The sequence below is a fragment of the Candoia aspera genome, chromosome 2 (assembly GCF_035149785.1).
Source record: "Candoia aspera isolate rCanAsp1 chromosome 2, rCanAsp1.hap2, whole genome shotgun sequence".
NCBI classification, from domain to species: Eukaryota; Metazoa; Chordata; class Lepidosauria; order Squamata; family Boidae; genus Candoia; species Candoia aspera.
Genome location: NC_086154.1, coordinates 96,792,348 through 96,819,937, shown reverse-complemented (window position 1 = coordinate 96,819,937; position 27,590 = coordinate 96,792,348). Strand labels below are relative to the sequence as shown.

The following is a 27,590-nucleotide window of genomic DNA, read 5'->3' as shown; positions in this document are numbered from 1 at the left end:
CTTCAGATGCTGTTGAACTCTAATTCCCAGCAGCTCCAGATAGCACTGATAATGGTGAGATACATTGGGAGTTGTAATTCACCAACATCTAAATAGCCTATGGTTTCTCATTGTTATCAAGTGGAACAATGGGAAAAAGACCATTATTTACATAAATACTCTGTCATTTCAAACAATAATGTTTTTACTACAGTGCCAACAGCCCATACGACAGTATGCCTTCATATAGTGTGTGACCACAGCCATTGTATTTTGTAAAGTGGGTTATGATGTGTGAATCATCAAAAAGGGGTATTCTGAACTATGAATAGAAATTTTGCCTCATTTCTGTTTAATTTGCCATTGGCCATAGTGTCATTACACACTTAACTCAGTTGGCTGTTTCCCTGGTCAAATCTTACCTGTGGTTCTGGTAGCACACCTTTTTGGGAATGTGGAATATACAATTTCTCCAGGAAATGCCTGATATCCCATAAGCCCTTGCACCAGGAGAGTATTGGCAAGGTTTCATGATATTACAACTCTTCTTTTATCTGGTGTATGATAAATTGGACAGAGATTCTTCTTTTCAGAACTGTATACTTGCATACTTGCTAGTGAATAATCACTAAGTTCCAGTCTTCTATATTGATTTCTTTACACATTCTCATAATACAATACAAACATGCACATTCCATTTTTTTAATTTCCCCACAACATTCATAGGTTTGAATCAATCCATAATGTGAAATTTGCAGTAAGCGTAGCCAAGGTAAACACACAAGAGTGTGAAATGTAGCTGATAAATGATGGATGGATGGAAGTGGGTCTGTTTTGGGTGTACAGTATTATAAAGGGGATTTGTGTAGTGTTTAGCATGGAGAAGGTGAGTTGGTTGGGTGAAGTTCAAGGAGCACTGTGTAAAGATGTGATAGGCAAAAGCATGACAACCCTTGGAGTCTTGCTGCCATCACTGATTAGATGTTTTTCTGACCGGCATATATCGACCCTGACTACTTCTGTTCAGATGCTATGTGTATTATATCAAATGTCTCAAACCTTTTCCTTGATATATGGATTGTTTATTATTTAATCATGCTCTTTTGCACAACCTCTCTCCTCCCACCCCCCTCAGATGGGCTTGCTTTGAAAAATAAATTCAGTTTTGGGTGTAAGCCAGTTTAGTAAGCTAGCAATGCTGGTCCCCCAGTAACCATTGCTTTCAAGCATACAACTGCAACAGAAAAGCCCACCTAACCTTCGCCCACCTAACTCGTCCCTGGGGGAGCTGGGGGTGTTGACGACTGACAGGAAGCTCTGGCGTGGGCTGGTCCATGAAGTCACGAAGAGTCGGGAGTGACTAAACGAATAAACAACAACAACCTTATGGATAGTGCCCTTCCCTATTTTCCCCTTTTCATTTGTCGCTCAGGAAGATCCTTCCATTTTACTTGAGTCCTACTTGCAATTGTATTTGAAGCCATGGCAACAACTGAGGCTAATTTTTCCAGCACTGATTAGTTCACGTTTTTCCCCCCTTGTTCATTCTCTCCCCCCAGCAAATATTTTCCTTCAGCCAACGCCTGTTAAGGCTGCTCTTGCCTTTTGCCTTCTAGGATGATTCTTCCTTGGGCCTTCTCTTAGGACATGAAGAATATGGAGAGGAAAATGCTTACTGTTCTGTAATGCCTTTTCTACTCTTGAGTGTTTGGGGAAAACCTTGGTGATAGGCAAGTACCTAAGAGATGAGGTGCCCTAATGGTCTAAACTACTGCTAGGGCATAGGGCTCAGAGCCCTGGAAGGTGCCAGATTCATAACCTATGCCATGAGATGCACAGAGTTGTACAAGATGGCAGGAAGCTGGTAGTATGGGATGTAACAGAATTGCATAGATCACAAGCGATCCCCCCAAGCCCCAGGCAATAACTGGAGAGGGGGCTTTTTCTTTTGGAAGGGTGGCTACCTTGGATTAGAATCCACTTCCACTTCCCTCCATGTCTTCCACAAAAATAGAACGTTTCTGCAGATTCCTTCTCAGACGTTGGAGCAAAAGGTTGCCTGTGCAAGGGCTCACGTGACCTTTTCTTTCCTTGCCTTCCTTGCTGATGTCTGCTTCCTTCAGGCTGTTGCTCTCTTTGAGGTGAGAATAAGAGGTGGAGAAGGCTGTGTCAGAGGCACCCAGCATCAGGCACTGGCAGGGGTCAGTGCTGACTGTGAAAGCTTCATCCCAGATGTTCTCACATAGCTCCTTGCCGTCCCTGTACATCTGAGAAAAGAAGAAGCCCTATGTTACAAAATACTTCTTCCTTAGGGGGTACTGCTCTAACCCCACTCAGGTTTGAAAGCCAACTGGGATAGATTCTGAAGGTTGGAAACCTAGGAGTGTGAAAAGTATGCAGTCTTCCCAAAAAATGCATGAGATCAAGCAGTCTAACATGGCTTGACTTCTAAAAATGAGAGCCATTGTGACTTAACTTTTCCAGGAAGTCATGCTCATGTCCCCACATGGTGATTATTCCTTGTTGTGTGGAATATAACTGACATTTCTGTGTGGGAATACCATGATAGTCTTCATACCATTAAAGGTACTTCTTCATTTATAAATGCTGTACAGATCCTGGCATGGAGAAGGAAAGGGTTAGACATGGCAGGTGCATCCATACCCTTCATACAGCCACCACCCATTTCTAACTAGACAACCCATGAACCACTGGGTCATCGTTTCAGAAATATTTCCTTACCTAGGCAGAGAAAGAGAACGAGCACAGGTGGACAGCATCCCCACGGTCACGTGACTGTGATTTCCGACCTCCCTGCCAGCTTCCCACAAGGAAAATCAACGGGGAAGCCAGCAGAAAGTCTGAAGCCGCTCCCACTCCCACTGCTTTTTTGCCCACCTGTGGTCATTCTCTTCATCTGTTTAGATAAGTAAATACTGACTTATTATTGAAGTTTGTTTGCCACTACAATTATTTTTCCATTTAGGATATATGTATACTCTTCATAGATGATCACGGGACCATCCAGCATTGGGGTAAAAAAAATATGGTCAGCCTAAAATTTAATGTTCATTCTGGTAACATCAAATTGCACTAATCTTTCTCTCAAAGGATGACCCAATGGGTCACAGGATTTTCTACTACACTGTCTTGAGGATCCATGAAGTAAATTTCAAGGATTTTGGCTTGCTGGTTGGGGTGTGGCATTAAATGTCAGATGAAATGATGGATTTGCCCTTGAATAATCACAGAAGGATTCCATCTGTTCCTTGTTGGAAGGACTTCTTTGGCACCAAAGGATGTCGTTTGGAAGAGGCAGTTTTATTGACTGATGTTCTTCCTGAACTTGTTTGCCATAGGTTCATCACTGCTGTATAAATTGAGGAGTTCATTAGGTAGAGGTTGCAAATTGCCTATCCTGACCTTTCCTTTCATACAGCAGAAACTGGCGGTTTCACCAGGGAATTGGAAGGCTCTACCGTGAGGGCAGACTTTGGCCATCGCACCAACATCAGCAGAAATATTACGCCGTGCGAGTCGTGCACTTTCCCTTGCTCTTTCTCTGTTGAGGTCTTGTCGTCAAAGGCGGTGATTGTCGTGTTGAGGAACTCTCGCAGTAACTACTGTTTGCCACATATTCTCGAGTTGAGCTTCCCTTTCCTCCATTTTTCTTGTGTCCTCAGTCTGTGGCTTTCATTGTCATTCTGGAGATGTGGAGCCCTTTCATCCTCCGTTTGTTTGTATCTTTTGCTATTTGTTCTTTGTCTCTGATCCTGGAGACGTGCATTTCTCTGCTCCTTTGTCTCTTCCTCTCTCCTCCTTCTGTGCCTCGGTTGTCATTCTGGAGAAGTGCATGCCTCTCCTCCTCTGTCTCTCCTTCTCTCGTGTTATTTGTCCTGACTGATTCTGGAGTCATGTGGCCCCAGCCTCATCCGATTCTTGTTCTCTTCTCCCCCTTGCTGCTTCCCAACAATATTTGGTGTCATCTGTTGACCATGACAGCCCTCCTTTCTTTCCATGTAGCATAATTAGGCTGATGGTATATTTTTATTTATTTTTTATTTAATTTTTTTTACCACAATGCTATATGGTGCCGACATCACCTCAGAAGAGTTCAGACTTCCTGCTGGCTTACTTTGCCAAATTTCAGTCCCTGAGGTATATGGTACCAATTTCACCTCAGAAGAGTTCCTACTTCCTGCCAGCTTCCCCATTGACTTGTGGGAAGCTGGCAGTGAGCATTGGAAATGATGATCACATGACTGGCTGACCACAGCAGCGTGGCAGCTCTCAAGCGGCCACAATGTTTCCAAATTTCAATCTCACAGAAGTAATGGCTTCTGGATTTTGGACGCATTCTTTAAGTTAGCCCATCTGAGGTACTTTGATTCAAAAATTGTTGCCCTATGAGGCACCGTTTTGCCCAACTGAAGGTTACAGACAGACAAACAGGAGAGTTTTAGTATATAGATAGATGTATCTTTCATATTAGCTCAAAGAATAGCCACTGTCCTCCCCTTGACTGCATTTCTATTTCTGTATATAAGCTGTATGTTGCGGAAAGAGATAATCCAACTGTTTTTCAGTCAGGAGGTCAGTAGAAAATCACAGACAATTCTTGCTTCTCCCAATCTCTATATTTCTTGGTAAATAACCTTTATTTTCCAATAACTACCCCAGTAGTGCACATTTGTTTATATCCACAAATTGAACTCTTGCTTTCTAAGTTCCACAATATTTCAAGAAGACAAACACAATTATTGCAAGGAGTTAGCAATGAAAAGTTACTACTATATAAACTTTAACTTTCAGGTATTTTTCATTCAAATTTGCCACTCTGAAAAAACTGCAGATTTTTTATTTATACAAGCCATTAGGAGAAGTAAATTTAAACACAGTGAATTGTGGAGTTTTTGGATGGGAGACCATTAGGAAATGCAAGGCTGTGGGAAATTGAGAAAACATACAGGAAGAAGACATTTACGTTTATGTGTTTGGATATATCTGGCATTTTCTTTTTCCTTCCCATTCCCTATTTCCCCATCCTCCAAGAATACTTTTCTTTGATTTTTTTTTCTTGAATGCTGGAAATCATTCAGATTAGAGAAAAAGCAAATTTTTCTATAAAAGTCACATGAGTTAAAATAAAATAACACCTTTCCCACACAATTTGAGTTCATTAGCACTGAAATCTTTGGATTGGTTTTTTAGTATAATTGGTGCCTTTTGGGAAAATGCAGTTCCTGTTTTTCTCCCCACCTTCCACAATTACTCTTCCCAAACATGCTCGGAAACCACAGCCTACGCATCATTTTCAGGCCCTGTACAAACATATACCATATGCTCTTTCACATAAACATGCTATGATCTCATCCAATGCATACAGTTTCACAAATCTTGAAATAAAAACATTTGTTTTAATTCTGAAATTAGGTTTTCTACATTTCTGAAACTACTGTACTCCATAGCTCAAGACTTTTGTACTTTTCAGCCCCCACCTCTGAAGGGGGAAACTATTAAGCTGAAGGAGATTAATCACCAGAAGTGGCTTTGATTAAATTGTATGTATGTTTGTCCTGGCCCAATTCCTCTTTTGCTCTGGCTCTGCCTACTTTTTGGAAGGTTGTCTCCAACAGCTGCTGAGCCTGGCCCTTGGCCAGAAAGGTACGCCTACCTTCAGGCTACAGCAACAGAAGGGATTGTTCTGCTCAGAACTAAGCAGCACCTTTAGCGTCCTCACCTGGCCATAGGAATGACATTCCCGACTGCAGTTATGTCCATCAGCTCCCCAGGGCCAGTTACCAGGGCAGGGCAGATCTTCTCTGCAAGCATCGTACCTGAGTGGACAGTATGTTCCGGTAGTAAGAAAGACAGCTTATCAACAGGCCCAGAGTCACTCAGTGAGACTTATGATTAACTAGAAGTCTGAATCTGAAGCTTTCCAGAGTAGCCCCCATCCTCTTCAGTTCAGGAGAGGATCTCAGCTTTCTATATTCTACCAAAAAAACCACCTACATCCTCTTTCCTTGCTGGGTTAACTCTTAAAATAGTTGCTGATAGCATCTCTGCCTTCCTCTGAGGCCCCCACTCCCATTTATTTATTTTTTAAATTAAATATTACATTTTATCACATTGGCTAACAGAATAATAAAAGCAAGAAGACAGGAATGTCCTCCAAACAACTTTATTACCCAAGTCAAACTTCCAAACCTAAATCACCTTTTTTGCCTGATGTTGATTTTCCAGAATGGAATGAGTTACCTTGTCAGGAAAATACGAGTTTTATAAATATATTTCCCCTAATAGCAGGGTTAAACTGATAGAGATACTAGTTCTCCCAAATTTAAAGAAGCTTTGTCTTTTTAAGGATCAGGGAAACATATGACCTTCCTACTTCACACTAAGCCATGTTTTGTTAAATCATGGTTTGTTGAATAAACCACAGCTGAAACAGTTACATACAATACAGTGAATCAAAACCAAATGAAACACATAATGGCTTAGAGTGATGAAAGAGAAGTGCCTATGGCCTAAGAAGACTTGCAAATTACATTGCAACAATATCAGGCTGCTGTATCTGGGCTGCAAAAATCTGGTTGTCTAATAGGTGGTAGCAGACATTCTTTGCTGTCATCTAGTGCTTTTCCAGATTTTTGCAGCCCAAACATGGTAGTCCTAAATAACACTACTTAAATAATAGCCCTAAATATGTGTATCTCTTCAGAAAGATGGCTCTTCTTCTCAGATCAGCAGGTAAAGGATCATGGTCCTATTTAGACTAATGTCTGTATGCGTGCCTTCAATTACAGAAAAGAAGACAGAGCCACTTGCTAAGCTTCTATAGTGTCTCCTACCTCCAACAGGAGTTGTACTTATTTCTTCCTCCCTTTCAGGATGGCCTCTTCTAGATGTGGAGACATGTGATAACTTACCACTGGTCACAGAAACTCTGGCAGAGGGGCACAGCCAGCAGGGCTGTGTGTCGTTGAGGATGAGGCCATTGAGCAGCAATGGGGGAGCAGTGGTAGAAACAATCCAGTTGCTGAAGGTACTCCTCACATCTGCCAAAAGGAATGAAGCAACAGCAGTCATAAATATTGACCCTAGGGTGCAGGGGGAAAAAAGCCAACCAGGCAGCAGCTCCCCCCATCCTGGTGCTTAGTGGTAAGTAAGGCTGGCTGAGGCAAGGTCATGAGATAGGGCCCAGCTCCGCAGCCCATGGGGAAGAAGGGCCCATGACTGGGGCCCACTTCTTTGCAGAAGAGCAGGTTTGGGGCCAACCTGATGCTGACGCTCCCGCAATGATTCCAGGTTCTGGCATTGGCTTTGGAAAGTTCCTGGGCAAATTCTGGTGAGCAACAGGCATCTGTAGAAAGAAACCTTCTGTCAGCACCTCCCATTTCTTTGGAGAGAAAGGAACTAGTAGCCTTCTGGCAAACCACCCCTCCAACAATTGCAGTCCAGACCCAGGAAGATGGATGCCAGATGAACAATTACTACTAGTGTTGTTGTTTATTTGTTTAGTCACTTCTGACTCTTCGTGACTTCATGGACCAGCCCACGCCAGAGCTTCATGTCAGTTGTCACCACCCCCAGCTCCCACAAGGTCGAGTCTGTCACCTCTAGAATATCATTCATCCACCTTGCCCTTGGTCGGCCCCTCTTCCTTTTGCCTTCCACTTTTCCCAGCATCAGCATCTTCTCCAGGGTGTCCTGTCTTCTCATTATGTGGCCAAAGTACTTCAGCTTTGCCTTTAATATCATTCCCTCAGGGGAGCAGTCTGGCTTTATTTCCTGGAGGATGGACTGGTTTGATCTTGCAGTCCAAGGCACACTCAGAATTTTCCTCCAACACCACAGTTCAAAAGCATCTATCTTCCTTCTCTCAGCCTTCCTTATGCTCCAGTTCTCACAGCCATATGTTACTACTGGGAACACCATTGCTTTAACTATGTGGACCTTTTTTGCAGTGTGATGTCTCTGCTCTTAACTATTTTATCGAGATTGGTCATTGCTCTTCTCCCAAGGATTAAGCGTCTTCTGATTTCCTGACTGCAGTCAGCATCTGCAGTAATCTTTGTGCCTAGAAATACAAAGTCTGTCACTGCCTCTGTTTTCTCCCTCTATTTGCCAGTTATCAATCAAGCTGGTTGCCATAATCTTGGTGTCATGTTCACTGATTCAATGTAGTTTATACATCGTAACGTTTCACATGCCATCGCACTGATGCGTGTTTCTGTTTGGGAGGGAGCTGCTGTGAGACCTTGTACTAAGCTCTGTATGTGAAATCAGTACAATGGAATGTGTTTGAGTTATGTTATCTGTTCAAGGACTTTTCCCGCAGACCATGAGAAACCATTAGGAGCACCTGGGATTGTGAACTTGAGAAGATTCTATGGGGGGAGGGATTTCATTTGCACTGAGGGTTTTTAGTTTGAATTTGGCGCGCTTTCATCATTCTCAGCTTTCTTTGTGATCCTGCATGCTGTTCTTTAATAAATCAGATATCTTTGAATTCCTACTTATGAGCCTGATGGTGTTTTAGAATAGGCAATCACTACATAAAGCTGAGAATCCCCAAAGTTGTACCGTTAGCTCCTACCAAGATCAGTTTCTTGTGAGGGAAAATAGTTAACGATGGCTGAGTCAAAATCTACGGCCGGGGGACTCAAGGAGACAGCTAGCGTGATGCCCGAGTCGACGGTCAAGAGCGGAGAACTGAATCTCACCCCAGAACCTTCAGAATCCCAAGACCTGTCAAGGGATGAATCAAGTTCCAATTCTGATGCAGAGGAATCTGACAACAGGGAAGAGCCAAAGCAACAGGCACCCAGCAAATTACTCACAGAGTTGATCACCTTGGATGAGGTGGGGGAACCCCAACCAGGGATGTTGGGGGCGTCCTGGAAGTATCGGTTCCCGCTAACCCCAGACAAAGAATCTACTATGGTGTCAACTGAGAGGAAACCGGGCCCATGAAGGAGAGGGGACTCTCGAACCCTGAGAGACTAAGAGTGGTGGAAGCCAAAATAGAATCGATGGAGTACATGTTGAAAAACCTGTCTTTATCACTGGAGGGGCAGGGGAGATGCGGAGGAGATCCCAGCTTCCTGCAACCATCCCCCATCCTCCCATCCAGACCGCCAGTGGGGCCGGAGATGACTCCGGGATGAATCTCCACCCTGCAGAGCCCGGCCATCAGTATCCCCACCCTGTAAGGGGAAAGCTACTGTAACCTGGGGCCAAACCACTCAAGTGCCTGCTGGTCCCACTCCAACCAGAGGTGGAGTGAGAGACTTTTCTGTCAGATTTGATGGGGATCCAACAAAATTATCTTTGTTTTTAACAAATGCCAAAAGTTATATGAGGCAATTTGGGGCATGCTTCCCTTCCGAAGAGGCTAAGATAACTGCTATTGCCACCAAGTTGAAGGGTCAAGTGGCTGACTGGTATGTTCAATTAAGTGATGCTGACTCCCCTGCACTTGATGATTTTGATGATTTCATGTGGGTGTTAAAGCTGCATTTTGAAGATCCTCTGGCCAAGGCAAGAGCTAAGAAGGCACTGAAGGATCTTACCCAGGGCCAAATGTCAGTAGCTGATTATGCCCTAGAGTTTAAAGCTCTGGCTGGGAAAATCACTGACTGGTCTGAGTCCACTCTAATAGAGCCTTTTAAAGAGGGACTCAACCGGGATGTCCTGCGGTGGGCATTGTGTAGAGACGACCCCGAGTCATTGTATGACTGGATCTGTCTGGCAGGAAAGGCTGAGCATGCTTAGCATACCTTCATGCAAACTAGAAAATCTGAAAAACCACCCACCACGAGGGGACCCCAAAGTGCTGCGACTGCTGCCCGGCCAAGCTATAGAGCCTGGGATGAGAAGAGAGATCGGCGCTACGCGAGGGGTCAGTGTCTCTGATGTGGAAAGGAGGGCCATTGAGCAGCTGATTGCCCAAAAGCCAAGGCTGGAGATCGAGCGGGGAAGCCGCCGGCCAAATCACCCTGCCCTCGCGGCAAATGACAGCAGCCAAAGGGACAGCCGATGCTGAAGAAGTAATATACTTCTCGGGAGAGGCTGAAGACGACTCTAAGGAGCCGGCGGGAAATGCCAGCCACCTGCCATGAAGGGCACCACCGGACAGGTGGAAGAGGATGGGCACGAAGATGCTATGGTGAGTGCTGACTGTCCCACTTTAGCAGTAAAAGTGAAATTGGGTCCCCACACAAGAACTACAGAGGTATGGGCTTTACTTGACTCTGGGTGTTCCAGGTGTTTAATTCACCCTGATCTGGTTGCTGCTTTGGACCTGCCTAGTTTCCCCCTCCAGCATCCTTTGATCTTCACACAGTTGGATGGTTCAACAGCGGGGGGGGGGGGCAGCAACCCATTTCACTGGAACTGTGGCAATGCAAATGGGCAGTCACCGTGAGACTTTGAAATTCGTGGTAGCACCTGTTGGTAATCCCTTGGTAATCCTGGGGATCCCATGGTTGACCTATCGAAGCCCCTATATAAACTGGGAGCACAGAACTGTGACTTTTGCAGATGGATTTTATCAAGCTCCTACAGCAGATATAGTTGCATGAGCGGGGGTTGGAAGGGCTGCGATAGCCACGCCGTGCCCTGACTTGCCACATTTAGAAGGCTTGCCTGCTCAATACCAAGAATTTGCAGATGTACTTGGGGAGATGGAAGCAGATCAGTTACCTCCACACCGGAAAACTGACTGTGCAATAGAGTTGGTCCCCAATGCTCAATTGCCCAAGCCAAAAATTTATCCAATGACTCAGAAGGAGCTTGAGGCATTACAGGACTTCATTGACAAAAATCTGTCAAGGGGGTTTATTCAACCTGCTAATTCCCCAGTTCTTCAGCAAAGGATCGTTACCTTGTCATGGTGCTGGAGCTTGAGCACCTCAATGATGCCATGAGCTAAACCGTGAAGGGCCACCAAAGACGGGAAGGTCATGACAGAGAGGTCAGACTAAATGCGATCCCTGGGGAAGGTAATGGCAACCCACCCCAGTATTCTTGCCATGAAAACTAAATGGATCAGTACAACCAGAGATATGTCGGTATACCATCGGAAGATGAGACCCCCAGGTCGGAAGATGGTCAAAATGCTACTGGGGAGGAACAGAGGATGAGTTCAACTAGCCCCAGACGTGATGACGCAGCTAGCTCAAAGCCAAAAGGACGGTTAGCGGCCGACGGTGCTGGTGGTGAACGGCGAATCCGATGTTCTAAGGATCAACACGCCATTGGAACCTGGAATGTAAGATCTATGAGCCAGGGCAAATTGGATGTGGTTATTGGTGAGATGTCAAGATTAAAGATAGACATTTTGGGCATCAGCGAACTGAAATGGACTGGAATGAGCCACTTCACATCAAATGACCACCAGATCTACTACTGTGGACAAGAGGACCACAGAAGAAATGGAGTAGCCTTCATAATTACTAGTAAAGTGGCTAAAGCAGTGCTTGGATACAATCCAAAAAACGATAGAATGAGCTCAATTCGAATTCAGGCAAGCCATCTAACATCACAGTGATCCAAATATACGCCCCAACCACAGATGCTGAAGAAGCTGAAGTAGAGCAGTTCTATGAGGATCTGCAGCACTTACTGGACAACATGCCTAAAAGAGATTTTATTTTCATCACAGGAGACTGGAATGCTAAGGTGGGCAGTCAAATGACACCTGGAATTACAGGTAAGCATGGCCTGGGAGAACAAAATGAAGCAGGACATAGGCTGATAGAATTTTGCCAAGACAACTCACTCTGCATAACGAACACTCTCTTCCAACAACCTAAGAGACGGCTTTATACATGGACTTCACCAGATGGACAACACCGAAATCAGATTGACTACATCCTTTGCAGCCAAAGGTGGCGGTCATCTATACAGTCGGTAAAAACAAGATCTGGAGCTGACTGTAGTTCCGATCACGAACTTCTTCTTGCACAATTTAGGATCAGACTAAAGAGATTAGGGAAGACCCACAGATCAGCTAGATATGAGCTCACTAATATCCCTCAGGAATATGCAGTGGAGGTAAAGAATCGATTTAAGGGACTGGACTTAGTAGATAGGGTCCCGGAAGAACTCTGGACAGAAGTTCGCAACATTGTTCAGGAGGCGGCAACAAAATACATCCCAAAGAAAGAGAAAACCAAGAAGGCAAAGTGGCTGTCTGCTGAGACACTAGAAGTAGCCCAAGAAAGAAGGAAAGCAAAAGGCAACAGTGATAGGGGGAGATATGCCCAATTAAATGCAAAATTCCAGAGGTTAGCCAGAAGAGATAAGGAATTATTTTTAAACAAGCAATGCGCGGAAGTGGAAGAAGACAATAGAATAGGAAGGACAAGAGACCTCTTCCAGAAAATTAGAAACATTGGAGGTAAATTCCAGGCAAAAATGGGTATGATCAAAAACAAAGATGGCAAGGACCTAACAGAAGAAGAAGAGATCAAGAAAAGGTGGCAAGAATATACAGAAGATCTGTATAGGAAGGATAACAATATTGGGGATAGCTTTGACGGTGTGGTCAGTGAGCTAGAGCCAGACATCCTGAAGAGTGAGGTTGAATGGGCCTTAAGAAGCATTGCTAATAACAAGGCAGCAGGAGACGACGACATCCCAGCTGAACTGTTCAAAATCTTGCAAGATGATGCTGTCAAGGTAATGCATGCTATATGCCAGCAAATTTGGAAAACACAGGAATGGCCATCAGATTGGAAAAAATCAACTTATATCCCCATACCAAAAAAGGGAAACACTAAAGAATGTTCAAACTATCGAACAGTGGCACTCATTTCACATGCCAGTGAGGTAATGCTCAAGGTCCTGCAAGGTAGACTTCAGCAATTCATGGAGCGAGAATTGCCAGATGTACAAGCTGGGTTTAGAAAAGGCAGAGGAACTAGGGACCAAATTGCCAATATCCGCTGGATAATGGAAAAAGCCAGGGAGTTTCAGAAAAACATCTATTTCTGTTTTATTGACTATCCTAAAGCCTTTGACTGTGTGGACCATAACAAATTGTGGCAAGTTCTTAGCGGTATGGGGATACCAAGTCATCTTGTCTGCCTCCTGAAGAATCTGTATAACGACCAAGTAGCAACAGTAAGAACAGACCACGGAACAACGGACTGGTTTAAGATTGGGAAAGGAGTACGGCAGGGCTGTATACTCTCACCCTACAACTTGTACGCAGAACACATCATGCGACATGCTGGGCTTGAGGAATCCAAGGCTGGAGTTAAAATCGCTGGAAGAAACATTAACAATCTCAGATATGCAGATGATACCACTTTGATGGCTGAAAGCGAAGAGGAACTGAGGAGCCTTATGATGAAGGTGAAAGAAGACAGTGCAAAAGCTGGCTTGCAACTAAACCTCAAAAAAACCAAGATTATGGCAACCAGCTTGATCAATAACTGGCAAATAGAGGGAGAAAATGTAGAAGCAGTGAAAGTCTTTGTATTTCTAGGTGCGAAGATTACTGCAGATGCTGACTGCAGTCAGGAAATCAGAAGACGCTTAATCCTTGGGAGAAGAGCAATGACAAATCTCGATAAAATAGTTAAGAGCAGAGACATTGCACTGACAACAAAGGTCCGCATTGTTAAAGCAATGGTGTTCCCCGTTGTAACATATGGCTGCGAGAGCTGGAGCATAAGGAAGGCTGAGAGAAGGAAGATAGATGCTTTGGAACTGTGGTGTTGGAGAAAAATTCAGAGAGTGCCTTGGACTGCCAGAAGATCAAACCAGTCCATCCTCCAGGAAATTAAGCCAGACTGCTCACTTGAGGGAATGATATTCAAGGCAAAACTGAAATACTTTGGCCACACAATGAGAAGACAGGACACCCTGGAGAAGATGCTGATGCTAGGGAGAGTGGAAGGCCAAAGGAAGAGGGGCCGACCAAGGGCAAGGTGGATGGATGATATTCTAGAGGTGACAGACCCGTCCCTGGGGGAACTGGGGGTGTTGACGACCGACAGGAAGCTCTGGCGTGGGCTGGTCCATGAAGTCACGAAGAGTCGGAAGCGACTGAATGAATAAACAACAAAATTCCCCAGTTGGGGCTCCTGTGTTATTCCGGGAAAAGAAAGATGGCACGCTTCAACTCTGTACGGACTATCGAGGGTTAAATTCTGTCTCTATTGTCAACAAGTACACTCTACCTCTCATGAAAGACATGTTAGTTCATTTGTCTAAGGGCAAGATTTTCTCCAAGCTCGATCTTCGCGAAGTCTACTTCCGCATTCGCATAAAAGCTGGGGATGAATGGAAAACTGCTTTTAATTGCCCACTAGGGTCGTTTCAATACAAAGTCCTGCCTTTTGGGTTGGCGGGGGTGCCCGGAGTCTTCATGCAATTAATGAAGTATTACATGATTATTTGTTTAAAGGGGTTCTGGTTTATTTAGATGATGTCCTCATTTACGCTGAAACTGAGGAGGAACACGAACGCCTCCTCAGACAGGTGTTACGCAAGCTTAGGGATGCCAGACTCTATGCCAAACTTTCCAAATGTGAGTTTCACAAAACCCAACTTGACTATCTGGGCTATCGAGTGTCTGACTGGGGCATAGAAATGGACCCTGCAAAAATTCAGGCGATTCTAAGTTGGGAATGCCCCCGCACCCAGAGGCAATTACAAAGTTTCCTAGGGTTCAGTAATTTCTATCGGCAATTTATCCAGGGGTTTGCTGAGATTGCTCTGCCCCTCACTGATTTGCTCCAAACCAAGGGTTTGGGGGAGACACACAAAGTAAAAAACCCTGGGGCAGTGCTGACTTCGACGCCTGAATGCCAGGCAGCCTTTGAGAAATTAAGAACCCTTTTCACTGCTGAACCTATTCTACAGCACCCTGATCCTGAGTGCCCCTTTTTGGTCCAAATTGATGCTTCTGACTCCTCTATCGGGGCTATTTTGTTACAAAGGGATTCAGAAAATTGCTTAAAACCCTGCGCTTATCTATCCAGGAAATTTTCTGAAACAGAACGCCATTGGCATGTTTGGGAAAAGGAGGCGTTTGCTGTAAAAGCAGCTTTAGAAACCTGGCGCCATCTCCTTGAAAGTGCTAAATGCCCTTTTGAGGTTTGGACCGATCACAGGAATTTAGAAGCCCTCCTCACCCCACGACGTCTCAGCCCTAAACAGATTCGCTGGGGTCAGTTTTTCAGTCGCTTTAACTTCCAGTTAAAATTTATTCTGGGAAAGAAAAACTTTCTGGCTGATGCTTTGTCACGTTTACCTCAGGACCTTGACCAGGTGGCAGATGTGGTTGGGACTGTTCTCACTGAACCATAGCTGGGCTTGGTTGCTGTCACTCAGAGCCAGACCTGTGCGCAGGCAACCCTGCCCCCAGCCCAGCCTGGGAAGCGGAAAGTGCAAGTTTCTTGTCAGTTACAGGAGGACTTTCTCCAGGCACTGAAATCTGACACTCGGTTGCTAGCTAATAGAGACAATATTCCTTTTGAAAACGGTCTGGCGTGGGTGGAACACCGCCTTTATGTGCCTGAAACTTTAAGGGCTGCTGTTTTGCAGCGTTCCCATGATGATAAACTTGCTGGACACTTTGGTTTTGTCAAAACCTTGCATTTGGTTCGCCATCAATTTTGGTGGCCAACCTTAAGACATGATGTAAAAGACTATGTTGCTTCCTGTCCTGTTTGTGCCATGTCAAAACGAAAAGGGGGGAAACCACAGGGGCTGTTACAGCCAGTGGCCAGCCCATCCCACCCCTGGAATGAGATTTCTATGGATTTCATTGTGGACCTTCCTCCCAGTCAGAAGAAAATTGTCATTTGGGTTGTGAAGGATTTTTTTCCCTGAACAAGCTCATTTCATTCCATGTGCATCCATCCCATCAGCCCCACAATTAGCGCGCCTTTTTCTCCACCACATCTACCGCCTCCACGGTAGCCCCTCCCATTTAATTTCTGACACGGCACACAGTTTACTTCCCAATTTTGGAAATCATTTTTAAAATTGATTGGCACTACACAAGCACTGTCCACATCGTCCCATCCTCAGACTGACGGTTCTACTGAAATTTTAAATTCCACTCTTGAACAGTTTCTCAGAGCATACATCAACTACCATCAAGACAATTGGGTGGAGTTGTTATCTTTTGCTGAAGTGGCTTACAACAATGCTGTGCATCAAAGTACCGGCCAAACCCCTTTTCGTGTGGTTTCTGGTCACGACTTTGTTCCCATCCCTGAACTACCACAGCCACCTTCCCACACATGTTCTGCATCTGACTGGGCTGTTAAGCTGTCTGATTCCTGGCCAGTAATTCAACAAGCTTTGGCTGATGCCCAGGCTGCTTACAAGTCTCAAGCTGATAAGCATCGTTCTTTACAACACGACTTCAAGATTGGGGATCAGGTGTATCTATCTACTAAATTTATCAAATCACCTCAACCTTCTAAAAAACTTGCTTCCAAATTTATTGGTCCTTTTCCTGTTGTTCAAATTATCAATCCAGTTACTGTTAAATTGGACCTGCCTCACAATTTGAAATGCTTGCACCCTGTTTTCCATTGCAGCTTGCTTAAGCCTGTGCACCACTCGCCACATTGGCACCCTCAACCTCCTCCCCCTGCTTCAGTTATGATTGACGGCCAACAACACTTTGAAGTCAAGGACATCGTTGATTCTCGCAAGCTTTGTGGCACCCTGCAGTACCTGGTCCGATGGAAACACTTTCCTCATCCTGAATGGGTGTCTGCCCACCATGTTAACGCTCCTCATTTAGTTAACTATTTCCACCTTGCTTATCCTTTAAAGCCTGCTGCTTAATGTAATCTTTGTTTTGCGGGGGCAGTATGTCATGTTCACTGATTCAATGTAGTTTATACATCGTAACGTTTCACATGCCATGGCGCTGACGCATGTTTCTGTTTGGGAGGGAGCTGATGTGAGACCTTGTACTAAGCTCTGTATGTGAAATCAGTACAATGGAATGTGTTTGGGTTATGTTATCTGTTCAAGGACTTTTCCCGCAGACCATGAGAAACCGTTAGGAGCACCTGGGATTGTGAACTTGAGAAGATTCTATGGGGGGAGGGATTTCATTTGCACTGAGGGTTTTTAGTTTGAATTTGGCGCGCTTTCATCATTCTCAGCTTTCTTTGTGATCCTGCATGCTGTTCTTTAATAAATCAGATATCTTTGAATTCCTACTTATGAGCCTGATGGTGTTTTAGAATAGGCAATCACTACACTTGGTTTTTTTGAGGTTTAGCTGCAAGCCAGCTTTTGCATTTTCTTTTTTCACCTTCATCATGAGGCTCCTCAGTTCCTCTTCGCTTTCAGCCATCAAAGTGGTATCATCTGCATATCTGAGATTGTTAATGTTTCTTACAGAGATCTTAACCCCAGCCTTGGATTCATCCGGCATAGCACATCGCATGATGTGTTCTGCGTACAAGTTGAATAGGTAGGGTGAGAGTATACAACCCTGCCGTACTCCTTTCCCAATCTTAAACCAGTCTGTTGTTCCGTGGTCTGTTCTTACTGTTGCTACTTGGTCGTTATACAGATTCCTCAGGAGGCAGACAAGATGACTTGGTATCCCCATACCACTAAGAACTTGCCACAATTTGTTATGGTCCACACAAAGGCTTTAGAATAGTCAATAAAACAGAAATAGATTACTACTAGTAGTAATCAGGTTATAGAAATTCCCAGCAAGTCAACAGTTGTATTCTTTTTCCTTGACATAACTTGTTTTCTGTTTAATTTTTTAATTGTAAGGAACCCAGAGTTACTGTGGAGTGTGTCTCTCAAAATTGAAATCATCATAACAACAACAAATATTATGGATATTTTATACCCCTCCCTCATCCTACAGCACCCTCATTTTCTCTCCCCACCACATAATTCTACAAGCTTCTATAGTGAAGCAGTACTTACTCTCTGCATAAATCTGGCAGACACCCAACTGTCCTTCTGGGCTTGGATTGGCTTTGTGCTTCCCTCCAGGCAAGCAATGATCTTCTATGTCCTTTGCACTGGCCCAAAGCATGGTCAGTGCCGAAGCTATCACCACTACCCAGTTGGTGTTGCCACCACCTCTCATGGCTAGAACATCAAAGGCAGAGGAAACTGAATCATTATGGACAGGATCACTTCTCCTGTTTTTAAGCATGTCAGTCAGCCAATCAGATTACAGGAGATGGACCCCCAACCCCCAGGCATATCTCCCCCCCTGCCCCCACCCCCACCCCCACCCCGGCATACATCCCTGGATACCTCATACTTTCATCTCTGCCCAACAGTTCCCTGAATCTTCCTTCCTTCTTGATAAGCTGCTAAGAGGCTGCAGTTACATTCTTCCCATTGTTCATTGTTTGACATCTGCAGCTCTGTCCATTCCCATTGCCAGGTAATCCAAGGCAGCCAACTGCAGGCAATTCTACAGCACCCAGATTAGGGCTGGCTGGCATGAGAAACACTAGCAGCTCCCTTCTTAAAGAAAAGTTATTTTTAAGAAGAATGTGTGAGACAATGCCTCCATCTTCATGGAGAAATTAAGAAATGTGTAAGCAAGTTGCTCCTTTATGTAACCAAGCACAAGACTGGGGGAAGGATACACTTCCAGGAGAGACTGATATTAGGTGGAGGAGAAGAGTTGAAGAGGAGAGGGTTGAGGTTTTCACAAGGGCTCAGCCTGCAGCAATTTGGAGTAAGCTATCCCCATGCTGTAGGAAGTGCCAATTGCTTTATGACTTGACATAAAAGTCACTGTTGAAGAGCTTAAGTAAAAGGGATGTCACAAGCAATGCATGGAGAGGTGTCCCAGTTATAAACATGCCCCTGATGGAGAGTGCGGTCTGGCCCTGCAGTGGTATTTTGCTGAAACGAACACCCACTTGGCTGCTCTGGGACCCCACTTGCTGTTGGCTGTAAACCTTACCTTGAGGGACAGGTTAAATAACAGGGAGGGAGGGGACAATTTTCAGCAGAAAAACCCAGGGAAGGCTCTGATCCATCTGAGGAATATAATCTCAATATGAGAATGTTGAAAACTTGGCCACTTCAGACCACATCTGACGTCTCTTCCACTTCTAGTTTTCCTGCTTCTTTGGATAGAAAAATTCTCAAATATTTAGTAATCATTCTTTCTCCTCCTCATGCAGTGAAAAAAAACAAAACACAGATGAAGGAGAGATTTTTATGGTCAGTCAGAAAACCTGATGCTGACTGGGGGTATCAGTGCAGCAGTGCACTCAGAGTCCTGAGGCTCAGCGTGTGTTGACTGCCGCCTGTGGACACACACATCTTGTGTGTGTCAATTCTATCTCTCAGAGTCTCATCTGTGGGAACACGTGGGCTTTAATTAATGTTTGCACAGTGTTCTGATAAGCCTGGAGAGAGCATTGCAATAGAACTGTGAAAAAAAGGAAGGAGGCTCTAGTGAATCTGGTACCACTAGAGACAGAGAAACAGCAGAGATACAAGATGTTTAATGGACAAACATAAAGCCCATCATGTCTCAGTTCCTGCTTCTACACCTTCTTCCAAATTTGACTGTTCATTTTTGTTTTATTGAATTCATAAAATACTGCGACAGCAACAAGAAATGTAAATACCAAGTTGATATATTTCAAGGGTGACAACTACAAAGACCCTATGTACTATGTAATTAGAAAATAAAAAAGTTCATGGAAATATGTAATTGCAAGCAAAACAATTAGTTTAAACTTTGACAAAAAAAAATATGCCTGTCTGTCTAGGATTTTCTGCCACTGCTGCATGTCAGGTCTCAATTTATCTTTTCAATGTGGCATTTTAGTTCTTTGGCAACCCCTGCCCATTGCAAGAAATATTGATACATGAGCAATCAAGTTAACGAAGTCCAGATATTGGGGACATAGACAAGAAGACTGTGCATTTTTGACATACAGAAATTACTTTGGTTTTAGGAATGTTATCTCTTTTCTTGTCCCCTGTCAAATTCCTCACATACTTTCTGCAATTTGAGCCCTGCAGATCCTGAAAAGCACTGAACCCTATTAAAAATGATAGAAGAAAAATAGAGGTCTCCCCACTTCCAAGTTATAGGTTCCAAACATCCTCTGCCATTTATTTTCTAGCAGAGGGGAAAATATATCTAGATTTCTTTTCAAAAACTAATATTGGTGAACATTTGATCCATACTCCCTGCTGCTTTTGTTGTTGTGTCTTAGAACAAAGTGTGCCAGAGGACAAAATCTCACTACAGCAGCAACCATTTTCAAGGCAAGGTGACTCTCTACCCCGTCCTTTCCTTTGCTGTATCAGATTTCGATGAGGCAGACCATGAAATAAGGTGAAATACAAGTCCAGCTCCCTAGAAACAGAGTCATCTTAAGTATTAGGATGCAGAAATTTGACAGATCTTTGTTTGAAAAGCAATGGATAATGAATAAAGCCAGTTGTGTAAAGCCTCCCATCTAAGCCATATAAAGAATAATCTGATCCCCTCACATCAAACCATTATTTCTTTAACCATAAGTTGGTGAATAAATTAATTGGTTAAGCTCAAGCACTATGCTAAGCCAAAATCAAATAAATCGTATTTTTGGCCACGTTTGCATACCATGGTGTACCATGAGTTCTCAAGTACGCTTTTTGAATAAAACACAATGTGTTGGGTTTACCTAGCACTCTAAAGCATAAATCATGGTTTGAAGTGAAAGGTGACTGGTCCCCTGTGCGAGCACCGAGTCATGTCTGACCCTTTGGGGGGATGCCACTTTCGCGATGTTTTCTTGGCAGACTATAGCGGGGTGGTTTGCCATTGCCTTCCCCAGTTATCACCTTCCCCAGCAAGCTGGGTACTCGTTTTACCCACCTCGGAAGGATGGAAGGCTGAGTCGACCTGAGCCGGCTACCTGAGAATCCAGCTTCTGCTGGGATCGAACTTGGGTCACGGGGAGAGTTTTGGTTGCAACACTGCTGCCTACCATTCTGCACCACACGAGGCTCTTTTTAAATCATGGTTTACAATCTTCAATTTTATTTATTTTTAAAATAAATACATGCTACCTTTTAAAACCAAGTTTTTTTTCCCAGTGGGTAGGTTCACCTAACACACTAAGACTAAATGTAGCAAACCGCATCATGAAATATATTGTATTATGTGAATTTGGCCTATGTGTTCAACCTAAGCCACATTCACCCTGCATGCATCCCCCGAGTGGGGGAGATGGGCGGTAATAAAAATATGATGAATAAAGAATAGAATGATGTAGGCATCAGAACTATGGGAAGTCACCTACTAATCTGCATGAGAAATAGCCAGTGACATCCCACAGAACTAGAACTAATGTTTCCATTTCTCAGCTTTTTAGTGGGAGTCCAATATTTTTATCATCCAGGCTGTTTTCTACTTCTTGCTGCGTATCATTCAGCTCTGGTCTTCCTTATAATGTTTGCTAATATTTAAGACATTATCTGAAGCTCAATAGTAATAAAAAGGGTGCCATCTTTGTCACCATTCACCAGGGCTGGCTTTAGGGTAAGGACAAGTAAGCACTGGTCTTGTCCTAACAACCAGGAAACACACTGAGACAAGGAACTGGTCTCTAATATTTATTGCTAGTACTTAACAGGAATCCTAACAAACTGAAGAAGCGTGGGAAAACCCAGACATATAACCCCCAAGGGTTAAGGCGGTCCTGATCTGTGTCTCTTTGAATGGCTGACCAATTCCTCAGTGCTACGCATGCGCTTGACAGTCTGGATGGGAGCCCCCTGCTCGCCATCCTGACTCATGACAGGTCTAGAGCGCCAAAATTTAGGGGGCACCAATGCCTCCCCTCCTTCTGAATCATTCTAAAAATGCAAAACTTCGCATTGGCAGGAGTTGGCATTATCAGTCAATTTGGCCTAGGGGTACCATATACCCTTGAGCTGGCACAGGCATTCACATAGTCCAGATCCCTTCATCTTTATCTCCAACCATTCAGCAATATGAGAGGAAGAATAACTGACTTTATATGGACAGTTTCTTCTATCTTTCTTAATGTGAGAGAAATTTTGATTCAAGAATTCGTATTCTCAGAAAAAGGTGTGAATGTGAGAGCCAGTTTGGTGTAGTGGTTAAGGCCCCAGGCTAGAAACTGGGAGACTGCAGCTGGGGGACCTTGACCCAGTCACTTTCTCTCAGCCCTAGGAAGGAGGCAATGGCAAACCACTTCTGAAAAACCTTGCCAAGAAAACTGCAGGGAATAGTCCAGGCAGTCTCCGAGAATCAGACACGATTGAACAGATTAAAAAAAACCCACAGTACTTTCTGAACTCTGAACATGCTGCTTCAAGCCTTAAAGGATTCCCTCCAAGATCAAAGAGTTAGTTGCCATGCCATGAGTAAAATGCTTAATTTTCATCAGTTTAATTCAAACAGAATCTACATAATAGTATGTCCCCTTTAGGTTACAGATCTTTTGGTGATAGTGAGATACCTGCAGCCAATTAGAAGAAGTTCTATCATGGCAATTATGGTGCCATCCCTACAACCTAGCAGTAAATGTAGAAGGACCATGATCACTTTAGCAAACTGCAATTCCAAGCTGTAAAGAAAAAAGTAAAACGTGAATATATATGTTGTCAAATAAATTTAGTTAATCTCATGTTTTGTTGGGGCTCTTGCATTTTAGCATTAAAAAACATAAAAACTGAAGAAGAATGTACATGCAGAGTATGGAAAATTAATGGTGGCGGTGAGAAAAAAGAAACTACATTGCAGGATATGAAACAGTGGAGAAACAAAGCAGCCAATGGAGAGAAAAACCTCAGTTTCAACCAAAATCCCTGATTAGCTGTCTGGGAAAGGACAATTTTCTGTGGCCTCTCCCAAACTTTCCAGAAGGACAAGACTGGGAGGGATGGGAATTGTGGCAAGATCTCAGGGACTTCTTTCTACCCAGATGCATCCATAAACTTTGAAAGTTCAAGCATGAAAAAAGGGCGCTGCAGCTGCTTTGAAAACCCATGTGTGGGAGAACCATCAGTGTAGAATCATCTTATCTGCATTTGTTACTCCACATTGAGTGTTGGTCATTTCTCTGCTTCAGCTGTCATTAATTAACCCTGTGCTTCCACTTCAAGCCCTGTCTCATAAGCCTTCCTTCATAAAATACTAATTATCAGCTGTTTTGATGCTCATAGTACTTGCCAGTATTTTTCCCCTTTACCTCAACAGGTGGCAGCACTTAATTAACCTCAAAAGCTAATTTGGGGTCAGGTCTGGCTAGTACATGAATGGGAGACTTATCAGAAAATTCCAGGGCTGTAGGTTAGACTGGGAGATTGAAAGATATCCTGGAGGAAGGCAACAGCAACCACTTTTCATGCTGCTGCCAAGGAAGCTACATGCACATGTCTATGAAATCCCCAGGAGTCAAACTTAACTCAAAGGAGACTTTACCTTTTGATACAACACGGATACATTCAGTACCAAGGTCAGTCATAAAAGAGAATTCTTGACAGGAGTTCCTCCTGTCTTGGGTGTCTATGTACACACAAAAGGGAGGGAAGTGATACTTGTGTCACGCACAAACTCTACCTCTTATGTGTACAAAAAGGCAGAAGTTGCATTGTGATGGCATGACATTCTTCATCCTTTTGGTGTTATCAAGGCTAGCTGCAGAAACCAGTGCCTCTTCCTTATTCTTGTCACCCCCCTCCTGGATTGTTTGAAAAGGGACAAACCAGAATTCCAGCTTCAGATGACAAACTAAATAAACCATGACTGGAGTCACCTGTGCTATGTTAGCCGGTCTGCTTGTGGAAGAGCCAGTAAGTGTTTGCCAATAAACCATAATGTGGTTTATTGACATAATCATAATCAGATCATCAAAACTGAGCCAGGAACCTTCCAAGTGGCCATAGATTTGAATTCAGTTCTTTCAAGTCTATTCCAGCAAGTTTCCATTGGTTTCTCATTTTTCATGGGCTCCCCATTCGATTGTAAGCAATCCCAGTTCCAGCATCTTTCTTGAACTCTGAGAGACCTGGAGTTGGAATATTTGTCGAAGCTCACTTTACACACTTGCTTCTTGTTGGATCCTATACCAGTGTTTCTCAACCTTAGCCATTTTACGACGTGTGGACTTCAAATCCCAGAATTTCTTAAATCTTAAAATGGCTAAGGTTGAGAAACACTGTCCTAAAGAGATGTAATTTGATTTCCCTTACGGTGCTTTGCCAGTTGAAACCAATAGTCCCATCGGCTGGAAGGTGGGAGACCCAACATTTAAAAATAACTCTTGGCATCATCATTTGTGTGTCTAATTTTGCTAGCTTGAATGAATTCAGATTTCAAGAGACTGCCATCCTCAGAGTTGGAGGCAATCCCTCCATTGCCCCCTACCCAGTAAGACCCAGTTCTGTCCACTTTAGTGCTGAATGGCTAAATCTTTATGGAAGGATATTGTCCAGGCCTGGGAGCACAAAAGGGTCATCCATTAATAAACCTTCCTTTCTTGGCTGACATTGAACAGTGACTCTCACATGGCTTTATTATGAACCATCCTTTTATTCCCTGGCACAGAGCCTGGAAAATACTGATGGCCTCAATCTCAACACAGATTAGGGACAGGTTTTCCTGAACAACTGTCATCCTTGCTCCTGCAATTATAGTGATCAATTCCTCCAGTGATCACAGTGGAGCACAAGAAGGCAACCCTCAGAAGTAAAAAGTCCTATGCACACATGTCAAGAATATTAGACTCCCCTGCTCATTTTTCTGGAGTGTTTTATGAACAAGTCTGATTTGCCAGACATTTCCCAGAGATAGGCAAAATGTATCAGTTCAGGTTAGAATTAATAGGATTCCATCCATGGCTGTAAAAACAGCATCTTAATTTGGGTTTAATTTGAATCAAAGCTCACCTCCAGAGTTTAGTTTTTTTGTTTTAAATCAGAGCAAAAGATTCCTCTGATCATTAAGTGCTTTTCCTGATTATGAATCCATTATATTCCAGTAGGCTTATGAACAAAACTGAATTCCATTTTAATGTTTTAATTTCTAGCACCAAAAACAGATGCACAGGGAATAGGATGTGTGTGGTGTTTTTCTCCTTCTCAAGATAAATGCTTATGGTTTCACTCACATAATTCAATCCTGCACCATGTCTATGTAGCAACTCACTTTTCAAGTTTCAGGGATCCATAAATCTCTGCCAGTATATTCTATAGAATACATTGATTTGGAAAATAAATAACATATCATGCACAGAAAATGAACATTTTTTAGAATCTATAACTATAAATGTCCTTATCTAAAAGGAAGTCTCATATAGTTCAATAGCATTTCTCTCCAGGCCACTGTGTATATGATTGCATTCTCACTAAACCACCATCTATTGATTTAAGAGTTGGCAGATAGGCAGAATGAATTAAGAATGGATGCTTACTTTAGAGTATGCCCATTCCTTCAAGCAATTTTTCAAGTAACATTAAATTCTTACTTCATTCCATATACTTGCCTATTTTCTTAATCTAAAATTTACACTATTAGAAATTGGTACAGTAAACTTTGTTTATTTGGGGCCTATGTTCAACACAATAGTTTGTTAATAAGCTATGTGCCCTTCTCACACACACATACAGAGCTAAATATTTGGAGAAAACTGGGCATCTTGTCCTTTTTTAGGAAAATATTATTCAGCTACATAGATGTGCATGCATTCTGATTGAAAATCCTCTTCTGCTCCCCAGTTTACACAATTACGGAAGTCTCTTCTCTTCCTTAACCATCACAGAGTTCCATACTTACAATAAGATGCAGGTTATATTAAAACTGCTGCCAACAAATACCTGTTCATAAATTATAATTAGTTTCATTTATTCATGCTAACTCTACATAAGCTCCATTATGCACACTTTCCTCTGAAGTGGGGGTGAGAGTTTATGTCACAGAGCCTGCCCAGTGGAAGAGCAACCCCCTTCCGCCAAGATCTGGAGGGCTCCAGTCATTCTGGCTTTCCAGAAGCCTGTGAAGACCTGGTTTTTCTCCCAGGTGTTGGGCCAGAATGTGGAGTGAGCCCAACACAGGTACCATGCGTGTGATGGAGTTTTATGGTGCCTGGGCAATTGTATTATAGCATTTTATTGTGGTGTCATTTGTTTGAGTATTAGAGGTTTTAATTATATGGTTTGTGTTTTTTGTTGTTAGCTGCCCAGAGTTCATATGTAAGATGGGTGGCCATATAAAATGTCTAAATAAACAAACAAACAATAAACTTTCCCACCATTCAGTTGAGATGGGGGGTCGATCTTGGAATAGTGGATGATGTTTCTTGTCACTCACAACAGTTTCTGAAAATCCTTCTGTGGAATATTCTATATGTAGGGATGTATTTTAATAGATTAAAAAGCTTTTCAACAGGTTATGCCTGTTGAATCCCCTGAATTAAACTGCAGCCCAAGATTATAGTTAAATCCCACTGTCGCACCGATACCAAACGAGTGAACTGATTTGCTATTACATCCATACTTCACAAACACTAGCAGGTTTTCTTTAACGCACCCTTTATACTAGTGAGCTGTCCTCTCTTATACTTGGTTATAACTCTGCAACACGGCGATTTTGATTTCATCGGAGCTTCCAACCCGCCGTGCGCTATGCATCCGACGCTATTTTAAGTTAAAATAATGTCAGTAAGAAAAATTGCACCCGCTCCTGATACCCAAGGAAGAAAGATCGAGCAAGAGTTTCTCCGTTTCCCTGCCCTGAAACCTCCTGAGACCAGCCTAAGGCTGATACATGAAGAATCGCTCTCGCGCTCTTTTCCTTCCGAAAAATCGATTCGGAAAAACAAGGAATCTGGTCCCCGATCTGCTCTCAGCAGCCTTCAGACACGGGTTGAACCCGCACTGCAGCCGCCCGCCCGTTCTTACAGGCGCGAGGGAAAAAAGACACCTCTACTTTCAGCAGCCCCCACCCAGGCGCTGCTGGTGGTGGAGGGTCTGCAGAGAGTCGAGGGTTAACTTTTCAGCGCCCCCACCCCGCTATCGAAACCGAACTGGCTCCTCCGCGTACCAAGGAGCGCCCCCCCTCACCGCAGCCACTTCTACCGGCTTCGCCTTCTTGCACCCCACCGGAGCCTTCCGCGGGCTGCGTTGCAAGCCAAGAGGACGCGGGGCGATCGTTGCGACCCTGCTTGGAGTCGCTTCTCGACTCCAGACGGATTTCGCAGTTCTGACGGGGCACGGACCCCCGCGGCTCGGCGAGACGCCTACCTGTTAAGCCGCGCGAGCTGCACAATGAGAATTATTTCTCCTTCTCTGATCTCGCCTCGTTCCCGCCTCCGGAGCTTCGACCGAACGCGCCCCGACCTCCGAATCTCTGAACCGGGAGGAACTGCGTCGCTGCTGCCGCTCCGACCGCGCTCTGCTTTGGAGCAAGGAAGCCGAGCTGCCGCCACCGCCGCTGCGGCAATATACCAGCCCTCTCCCCCCCGCCCCTCTGGCGTTCGTTTGCCTGTCCCAATCGGCGCTAGACGCCCGCCCGTCAGCCCTCGGGCAGGTTCCCAAGGCGGCGGCTGGTTGGGCGAAAGATAAAAGGCTTTCTCCGCCGAAGACTTTTGTAT

The 27,590-nt window shown here is 43.9% G+C and overlaps 1 protein-coding gene across 1 annotated transcript; it reads right to left on the bottom strand.

The window, feature by feature from the left end:
* Positions 1–1,365: 1,365 nt before the first annotated feature.
* Positions 1,366–27,462, bottom strand: RTBDN (retbindin). Its single transcript, XM_063292478.1, has 6 exons — positions 27,337–27,462; positions 17,923–18,090; positions 7,261–7,345; positions 6,912–7,040; positions 5,720–5,816; positions 1,366–2,246 (listed from the first exon to the last, which is right to left on the bottom strand). Exons 2-6 carry the CDS (start codon positions 18,086–18,088, stop codon positions 1,950–1,952), a joined length of 774 nt encoding a protein of 257 aa, XP_063148548.1. The 5' UTR covers positions 18,089–18,090; positions 27,337–27,462; the 3' UTR covers positions 1,366–1,949.
* Positions 27,463–27,590: the final 128 nt, after the last annotated feature.

What these genes read in the sequence shown, in the direction of transcription:
- RTBDN (XM_063292478.1), bottom strand. Translation starts at nt 18,088, where the DNA reads ATGAGAGGTGGTGGCAACACCAACTGGGTAGTGGTGATAGCTTCGGCA. An exon ending in CTGCCAGATTTATGCAGAGA is followed by an intron (nt 7,346 to 17,922) that starts GTAAGTACTGCT and finishes TTCTTTCTACAG; the next exon opens with ATGCCTGTTGCTCACCAGAA. An exon ending in TGCGGGAGCGTCAGCATCAG is followed by an intron (nt 7,041 to 7,260) that starts GTTGGCCCCAAA and finishes TCCTTTTGGCAG; the next exon opens with ATGTGAGGAGTACCTTCAGC.